This window comes from Apodemus sylvaticus, chromosome 2, assembly GCF_947179515.1.
Source record: "Apodemus sylvaticus chromosome 2, mApoSyl1.1, whole genome shotgun sequence".
In the NCBI taxonomy this organism is placed as follows: Eukaryota; Metazoa; Chordata; class Mammalia; order Rodentia; family Muridae; genus Apodemus; species Apodemus sylvaticus.
Genome location: NC_067473.1, coordinates 160,867,864 through 160,877,115, shown reverse-complemented (window position 1 = coordinate 160,877,115; position 9,252 = coordinate 160,867,864). Strand labels below are relative to the sequence as shown.

The following is a 9,252-nucleotide window of genomic DNA, read 5'->3' as shown; positions in this document are numbered from 1 at the left end:
GGCAGGTGCCAATGTGCTGTCAGCAAGCACTGTCCGTGGCTTCCCCTTCCCCAGAGTCTGAGAAAGAAAACCTTGAAAGCTACCAGACAGGAAACTGGAAAATACATCTTCCTAAATAAAGTAGAAACCTTAAGGGAAATCTAAACAAAAGAAGTTCAGCAAACCACTTGTCTGCCTCCATCGGCTTTCTAAATAGTAAAACAACAACAAAAAAGTCTTCCCAGAGGCCCTCCAAACAGCACATGCTGCTGCCGCTGCTCCTAGTGTCCACCGCAGTTAGATGTTAAGACCCTACTGCTGAAAACATAACCCAGCGTGGGCAGTATGGTCACTAGAGGGATAGTTCTGGGTTGTACAGAAAGCAGGCTGAGCAAGCCTGTAAGCACTGTTCCCCTGTGATCTCTGTTCAGTTCCTGCCTCTGGGTTCTGTAAGCCACAAGTCTAACTAGGGCCTCAGCTAGGGATGCAGCGCGAGGGTAGACCAGTTGCCTGGCACAGGTGAGCGCCTGACCTCAGCCCCCAGCTCCCTGCCTCTACCTTTCATCTTTCAGCACTGAGTTCTCATGTGACGGCCTCTTGTTCTTCTGCCTCCACTTGAGACTGCTTGCTGTAACACACCCAGCAGAGCTGTGGGTGGCTTTAATCTCAAGCATTCAGGTGGCAGTGACAGGGAGATCCCTGGATTCAAGACTGGCCTGGTCTACAGAGTGAGTTCCATGACAGCCAGGACTACACAGAGAGGGGAGGGGAGGAGGAAGGAGAGGAGAGGAGAGGGAGGGAACGGGAGAGGAGGGGACCGCTGTGATGACACTGGGTCTACCTAAAGACACAAGGCAAGAGCCCCTTCTCTGGGACTAGGGTTTAGCAGCTCTGAGTCAACAGTGACTTTAACTGACCTTTTCCATCTAACATGGCAAGGTCCTCCCAGCTGGCACAGGCTTCAGCCTTTTCTTTTTTATCTCCCCCCCGCCCAGACAGGGTTTCTCTGTGTAGCCCTGGCTGTCCTGGAACTCACTCTGTAGACCAGGCTGGCCTCGAACTTAGAAATCCGCCTGCCTCTGCCTCCCAGAGTGCTGGGATTACAGGCGTGCGCCACCACCGCCCGGCTGCTTCAGCCTTTTCTTTCTCCCAGCATGGGATTCCTGGGGAAATTACAGTTTCTTGGGGAACCATTTTTGCAGTCATTTCCATAGCCAAAAGATATCTTCATTCCTACCAGGGCAGGAGAAAAAAATATTCGTACACGTAAAATAAACAGACCTTTTGAAGTAATTTTAAAATATTTTCAAAAACATATTTCTAACAAGAGATTAGTATCTGAAACAGTAGCTAAAATAGAGATGATTTAAACTTGAGCGAAACTCAAACATTTCTTCAGAGAAGAAATACAAATATCAGTAAGCCTATGGAGGGCTACGGTGAGGGGATTGGAAGGTCACTGTTTAGTAGATATGGAGTTGGGGGTCATAATGCTTGTTCATGTGTGTGTAAGAGAGAAAGAGGTAGGTCTCTCTGATTTGGCCAGGATGAGCTAAAACTCCTGGACTTAAATGACCTTCCCACTCAAGCTCCTGAGGACAGAGAACTACAGACAGACACACATGATCATGTCCGGCTTAGGAGTTCCAATTTTATAAGGGAAAGAAAATATGGGGCAGGTGAGATGGCTCAGCAGTTAAGAGCACTGACTGTTCTTCCAAAGGTCCTGAGTTCAATTCCCAGCAACCACATGGTGGCTCACAACCATCTGTAATGAGATCTGGTCTGTCTGAAGATAACTACAGTGTACTCACATATAATAAATAAATCTTTTAAAAAAAGAAAATATGAAGATGAAAGATGATGTGTTGTCATGGTTACGGCAAAATACTTGAGAAGATAACTTCAAAGGAGAAAGGAGTTGTTTTGGCTCACGTTCTTGGAAATGTCGACCTCTGACTGACAGGTGCCATGGCTTCTGGGCCTGTGGTGAAGCAGAACTTTATGGCCAAAGGGTGTGGCAGAGTCCTCTCACGTCACAGCAGCTAGAAAGCAGAGACACACGAGGGAGACAGAGAGAGGAAGGCGGGGCATGAGGGTAAGACACCCATTCAAAGGCTTGAGCCTAGTGAGCCACTGATTCTAACGCGGCCCCACTGCCTGTTCAGCCCTGAGGTCATCGGGGAGCGCTTCACAGACAGAGCCTGCTTACCTCCCAGGGCTCTGCGGCTCCGCCGTGAGCCCTGTGCTGCACACTTCATCTCTGTCTTGTTAGGGTTTCCACTGCTGTGAAGACACACCATGACCAGGGCAACTCTTATAAAGGAAAGCACTTCACTGGGGCTGGCTTACAGTTTAAGAGGTTCAGTCCATTATCATCATGAGGGGAAGCAAGGCAGCGTGCAGCAGACATGGTGCAGGGGGAGATCAGAGTTCTAGATCTTGATCCTAAGGCAGCCAGAAGGAGAGTACCATCCACCCTGGGCAGAGCCTGAGCTTAGAAGACCTCAAAGCCCACTGCCCCAGTGATGCACTTCCTCCAGTGAGGCCACACCTACCCCAACAAGGCCACACCCACTCCAATAAGGCCGCACCTCCTAATAGTGCCACTCCCTGGGCCAGGCAATCTAGCATATGAGTCTATGGGGCCCAAATCTACTCAAAGCATCACAATATCTAAAACATAACACTAGTGTTATCCCCAGGAGAGGCAGGCAGGCCCTGTCCCTGTTCTGAGCCCTGTGGAGGAAGACAGGCTTTGACCCTAGAGGTGGAAGAAGCATGAGTACAGACTTCATGGTCTGGCCAAGATGTTAAGCTCTCTGTATACTCAAAGTCCCCTTTTAGCAACTTTCTTTCTAAAGTTCCTCAGCACCAGGTCACATCAAGTCCTACCCCATGACATCTGCCTTAAGATTTACGACTAACGGTGAAGACGTTGGAGCCTGGGAAAGAGGAAGGAAATTCCTTGAGTTCTAAAGTTGTCGCGGTCTCTGATGGGCATGTGGTGGAGCATGGTTTCCTTTGAACATAGCACACTGTAGCTCCTAGCTTGAGTGGACCCTTGAAGAGCTGTAGTGGGGGCAGGGGAGAAGGAGGGTGGAAAAAATGAAGAGACAGGAAGCTGAAACATGAAATAGAGAGCAGATCTAACATCCCCCAGGTGCGACCACAGGGCTGTGACATTTCACCAACACGATGGAAACAACTGAGAAGACCCCAAATGAGACATGTCCTTGAGATAAGTCGGTGGGGGAAGCGTGGAGCGGCTCAACGGCCCATGCTTCTCCAGCGTAGCAACGCCAGCATCCTCAAATCGGAATTCCCAGAGGAGCATGAGGCTTAAAGAGGGCCCAGGTAGGAAGGAGCCCAGGGCCATGAAAAGAGATGGCTCCGGTACCAGTGAGCAAGACAGTCAGAAGCAAGAAGGAGGGATAAAAATGGGATTGGGTCAAGGAAGGTTGGCAAAAGTTCCCAGAGGCAGCTGGTCACATCTGTGTCACAGGCTGGCAGTAAGAAGAAAAGAAACCAGGCTGGAGTGATAGCTCACTCAGGAAAGTGCAAGGCCAAGGGCCTGAGTTTTGGGGTTGGTTTCTTTGTTTGGTTTGCTGAAGGATTCCAGGGTTTGCTGGTCATCCAGACTCCTCTACTAGGCAAGTTCTAGACCAGTGAGAAATAATATTTCATCTCCATCTTCTTTATCATCACCATCACCATCATCATCCTCATAGATGTGCCTGAGGAATGAAACCATGGCTGCCCCCTGACCTCCATACACATGAGCACCTGCACACACACACACACACACACACACACACACGGTTTAAAGGGAATTGTAGGTGATATCACAGAACAGAAAAGGGACACAGGAGACACAGAGCTAACTCTTGCCCTAAATTACATGCAATGCTGGAAGAGCGCGTATGGGCAGATGACCAGACCTCAGTTATGTAAGGCTGGTTGTTATGATGCCTCCTCTTTGTACATGCAATAGCTTTGCTGTGTGTGTTGTGTCCAAGCTGGGGTTACAGCTCAGACAGAAGTGTTTGCCCAGGATGCAAAGAGCCCTGGCTTCAGTCCCCAGTACCACACAAATGTAACACAGCACACTGCTATAGCATCAGCAGCAGTGGCATGGTGACAAAACCAGGAGCACTCAGGAGAGGGAGGCAGAAAGATCAGAAGTTTCAAGTCATCCTTGGCTACAAAGTAACCTTGAGGCTCCCTTGGGATATATAAGACCGTCTTCCCAACAGTTGGGCTTAGCCGTGTTACCCTACCTCTAATGGGGTGTTGTGTGGTGCTAGTTTTAGGCCGAATCTGAAAATGCCATGATTCTAAAACTAACCTGACTCTAAGAGCTTCAGAAACAGTGTGCGCTCTGCTCATTTCCGGTCATCTCTGACAGGGCTGGGCTGCGAGAGAGGACACACACCGGGGAGGGACGGATGAGGGCACCCAGCGTCCATCCTGTCCACAGCACGGGCAGCTGTGGGTATGCAGCAGCTGTGTAAAAGCAGCTGTGCAGATAGGTCAGACCCTGGCTTCATTACCAAGAGAGGTGCCCAAGGGGGGCACATGTCTGTGAAGAACAGCAGGGCTGGGTTTGCCCTTCATAGTCTCTCCAGAGTGCGGAAAAGAGAAGGGGGTGGAGGCTGAGAGAGAGACAAAAAAACCAAAACAGCCACAACCGCCTTCAGAGGTCGGTTTACCCCCCCAAGTGGAGTCGCAGTAGCTGCTGCCCAGAGCACACAGGAACCACCAGTGCCTCAGTACAAGCAGTTGGGGCTCAGAAAAGATCTCCCTGGGCAGGAGCCATGGCATGGCCACCTCCCTACTGGCTCTGCATGCTGGGGACCTTGGTAGGGCTCTCAGCTACCCTAGCCCCAAACAGCTGTCCAGACAAACACTACAGGACTGTGAGAGGACTCTGCTGCCAGATGTGTGAGCCAGGTAAGAGTGGCCTCAGCAGGGTTGGGGGGGATTGCTGTTTAAGATGAGGGGAGTGCTCGGAACAAGGCAGAGCTGAAGCAAAGGCAGGCAACCTGCAGAGCCCAGAGCCGTCGCCTTGCCTGGACTTTGATTGGGACCCTCTGCTCACAGGTACATTCTTTGTGAAGGACTGTGACCAGGACAGAACAGCCGCTCAGTGTGACCCGTGTATACCAGGCACCTCCTTCTCTCCAGACTACCACACCCGGCCCCACTGCGAGAGCTGCAGGCACTGTAACTCTGGTGAGAGCGGCGGTGCGCGGGCGTGGAAGGTGGCACTGAGAGAGTCCAGGGAGGCAAGGGCAGTGGGGCTGGCTGTGCCTCAGAGAGCCACAGCTGCTTCAAGGCTCGTGGGAAGTGGAGCCCACGCTGAGACACGGTGTACCCCGGGCTGGGCCTGTGGGAGGAGAGCTGGTGTTTCAGGGAAGATAGGCAGAATTTGAGGGATGGCTGAGGAGGACCCCATGGATAGGATTGGGACAACAGAGGAATGAGGGGGCCTGTGCAGTCACACACTACAGGGCAGGCTGGGGCAGGAAGATCACGGGATCGTGGGAGTCCACCGTCAGGCTGAACAACACAGCAAGACCCTGTCTCACCGAAGAACAGGCAAAGCCAAAGAGACGGTCACGTTGGCGACAGCACTGCCACCGCCAAGCCTGGCAACCGAGGTTCATGCTCTGGGCCACATGGTAGAAGGAAAGAATCAACTGGCAAGTTGTTCTCTGAGATCGTATGTGTCCATGAGTGCACACAAAAATGAAAAAAAATATAATTTAGAGTGCGGGGGTGGTGGAGGGGCCACGGTAGTTCCAGAAACCCAGGTTCCAGAAAAGCAACTCCCAGCCAATGAACAGCCTGCATCCCTAGAGTGTATGTCTGCGGGTCAGCTCTTCAGAACTGGGAGGGAGTAACCCCAGAAACCAGGGCATAGCGACCTTTGGGACAAAAGCCTTGGGGGGGGGGATGATTAGATCTGTCATTTCTCTTAATTTATACATTTCTACGTTTTGCAAAGGAAGAGGTAGGATATCTGCAGTCTCTTTCCAAACTCCCTGTCGCTTCCCCACCTATGCCAGGGGTCCGGGAGTCCTGCGTTACCACACACTAGAATAGCACAATTTAAAGAGGCCCTTTGAAATAATGGTTGCCGATGAGACACTTTGTGTATAGGGAAGGAAAAAAAAAAACCTCTTTAATTGCTGTTGCAAAAAAAAAAAATACACACACACACATATACACATATATGTATATATATGTATGAAGTAGAAACTGACTTTAATAGCATCAATAGAGAATGTGCTCTAGAATATGGAGGCAACTGGTTACTAAGTTCTAGCAACAAAACCATCCAAAAGGTTAGGCTGAGGCAAACACCTCACAACAAAAGCCTGGTTTTGTGGGACTTTCAGATAAGTCCTGCAGAAATATTATACTGTGCCTAGACCAAATTGAATTATTTTCCAAGTGTTGGAAATTTCATATATGGGGGTAGAGAGATGGCTCAGTAGTTAAGAGCACTGACTGCTCTTCCAGAGGTCCTGAGTTCAAATCCTAGCAACTACATGGCAGCTCACCACCCTCTGTAGTGGGATCTGACACCCTCTTCCGGTGTGTCTGACAGCTGCAATGTACTCACATACATAAAATAAATAAATCGTTTTTTAAAAAGCTTCATAAAAGTAAGGCCAGGTAATGGTGGCGCACACCTTTAATTCCAGCACTTGGGAGGCAGAGGCAGGCCTCTAAGTTCGAGGACAGCCTGGTCTACAGAGTGAGATCCAGGGCAGCCAGGACTGTTCCTCAGAGAAACCACGGGGGGGGGGGGTACTATATGATATGCCAATAAAGAGCTTTAAGGTGGCAGGGAATAGGAAAGAAAATCATACCATCGTCTTCTTTCAGTTTCTGTTTCTGTGCCTGGGAAAGGCAGCAGGTGGCAGCGGGGGAGGGGCAGGTGGCAGTGAGGGGGCAGGTGGCAGTGGGGGAGGGGCAGGTGGCAGTGAAGGGGCAGGTGGCAGCGGGGGAGGGGCAGAGAGGAACTAGGTAAGGGTCCAGGGATGGAAGGCATTCATACCCTGTGAGTGAGTCTCAGGGGCCTCAGGAGAGGGTCGGGGCAAGTGCACACCCAGTCTCTAAAGCCCTGTGGTGTCCTGCTTCTCCTCTTTCCCAAGGTTCTCTCATCCGCAACTGCACAGTCACTGCCAATGCTGAGTGCACCTGCTCCAAGGGCTGGCAGTGCAGGGACCAGGAATGTACAGACTGTGACCCTCCCCTAACCCCTTTACTGACCAGCCAGCCATCTGCGGCCCCAAGCCCACAGCCGCCACCCACCCACTTACCTTATGCCACAGGTACGTAGGAGGCTGCTCCCTATCTGGCCTCCGGTGGGGGCAGGGAGAAGGCTGCCTGCCCAGCACTGCCCAGTCTGCGTTTACCCCCAGCTAGGTTCTGGGACAGCTTGTCTTCCTTCTGTCTGACTCCTACAAAATGGCAGGCTTTCAGCCCAGGACATCCTGGGAGGTTCCCTGCTGTGACTTGTTCGGTTTCTTCCAGAGATGCCATCCCAGCCCCTACACAGGCAGCTTCCCGACTCAACTGTCTACAGCCACCACCGGTCACGTGAGTTGTCTTCCTAATCCCCACCCCAGAGAGAAAGCATAGAGGAAAGAGGCCAGAAGAACAGCCACTGGGAAACCCCTATGCACTGGGTGAGGGGTGGAGAGCTGGGGAGAAAGTTCAGGAGATGACTTGCTGTGCAAGTGTGACCCAATACCCAGGGCTAAAACAGTCAAGCTTCTAGATCAGAAAGGAACCCTGTCTCAAGGGACTAGGCTGAACTCTGCCTGTACTCACACATGCACTCACTAAGCATAAAAGGACAGACAGACAGACAGACAGACAGAGCTGGAGGCAAAGGAGGGGGAAGTGGATTTAGTTAGAGATTAGGAGAGAGGGGACTGGTCCAGCAGTGGAAGGGTGACTCTGGGAAAGGACAGACGGGCGGAGGGGTCCGGGGTCAGATGCTCCTCCCAAGCCTCTCCATGTGTTCTTCCCATCCCAGCCCACAGAGCCCTGTGCAGCTCTGACTGTATCCGGATCTTTGTGACCTTCTCCAGCTTGTTTCTTGTCTGCATCCTGGGCGGACTCTTGTTCTTCCATCGAAGAAGAAACCACAGGCCAAGTAAGACACAGGTCTTCCTTCCCTCCTGCCCTCTCAGCCCTGCCACCCACACCTAAAGCCCCCACCCCGGCCTCACCCACCGACCCTGGCTCCGCAAGTGTCCATCCCACAGGCTCCCCTAGCCCCCCACCTCCCAGCCCTCCCAGGAGGCCTTTCTCCTCTCTCCTCGCCTTCGCCCTTCTTCCCTCCCCTGCTGACCAACACTTGGCTACGTGTCTTTGTACAGATGGAGACAGTCGGACAGTGCCGGAAGAGCCTTGTCCTTATAGGTGTCCCAGGGAGGAGGAGGGCAGTGCCATCCCTGTCCAGGAAGACTACCGGAAACCTGAGCTTGTTTCCTACCCTTGATCCAGTGAGGGGTGGGGCCCTTTCTGCTGAGGCCCCACCCAGAGAGACCCGATGGTGGCCTGCTCCCCCACCATGGTCATCAGAACCCCTTCCTGTGAACACTCGACAAACTGCCCTTCTGAGACCGATGGGGACAGGAGCAGGACCCCAGGAGCAAGCCGGGGAGACTGGGGCTCTAGCTGTAAAACACACTTACTCTAGATGAAGCCTTCCAGTTGGCAAAGCTACACGCTGCGGGTGAAAATGGCCCCCCAAGGACACCAGAGATGGCTTGGCAGTGAGCAGCACATATTGTTCTTCCAAAGAACCAGAGTTTGATTCCCAGCACTGTCAGATGGATCAAAACCAGCTAGTTTCAGAGGATCTGACACCTTTGACCTCTTCTGGTACCTACAACAACAACAACAACAGCAACATACACACAATTCAAAATAAAATAAAATAAATGTGATAGGCCACCAGCCAGCGCCCTGGTTCCAGAAGGACTAATTGCCACGTAAGACAGACACACAGACACACAGACGTCCTGGCCTTGGCTCTGTCTTCCCTGTAAGTTGCGACAGTGCTGTGGGAAAGCTGAGACTGAGACTTTCTCTCAGTTGAGGTAAACTATAAATAAATTCATTTGCCTACTTCTATACACATTGTCTTCTCTCAATGTAGGCAAACACTGGAGCCCAGAGCCAGGCCTTGTGGCCCAGGGACTCTGGTGTCAAGCCAGCTATGGAAGCTCTCTGTGTGCCAGCTCC

At 51.8% G+C, this 9,252-nt stretch overlaps 1 protein-coding gene across 1 annotated transcript; it reads left to right on the top strand.

Moving 5' to 3' along the window:
- The first annotated feature begins 4,480 nt into the window (after window positions 1–4,480).
- Window positions 4,481–9,141, top strand: Cd27 (CD27 molecule). Its single transcript, XM_052174905.1, has 6 exons — window positions 4,481–4,932; window positions 5,083–5,214; window positions 7,146–7,325; window positions 7,528–7,593; window positions 8,036–8,155; window positions 8,382–9,141. Exons 1-6 carry the CDS (start codon window positions 4,797–4,799, stop codon window positions 8,501–8,503), a joined length of 756 nt encoding a protein of 251 aa, XP_052030865.1. The 5' UTR covers window positions 4,481–4,796; the 3' UTR covers window positions 8,504–9,141.
- The last annotated feature ends 111 nt before the right edge of the window (window positions 9,142–9,252 follow it).

Bases quoted from the DNA above. Each gene is read 5' to 3' on its own strand.
- Cd27 (XM_052174905.1), top strand. From the start codon at position 4,797: ATGGCATGGCCACCTCCCTACTGGCTCTGCATGCTGGGGACCTTGGTA. The intron at 5,215-7,145 runs GTGAGAGCGGCG...CTCTTTCCCAAG, and splicing joins CTGCAGGCACTGTAACTCTG to GTTCTCTCATCCGCAACTGC. The intron at 7,594-8,035 runs GTGAGTTGTCTT...TTCCCATCCCAG, and splicing joins CTACAGCCACCACCGGTCAC to CCCACAGAGCCCTGTGCAGC.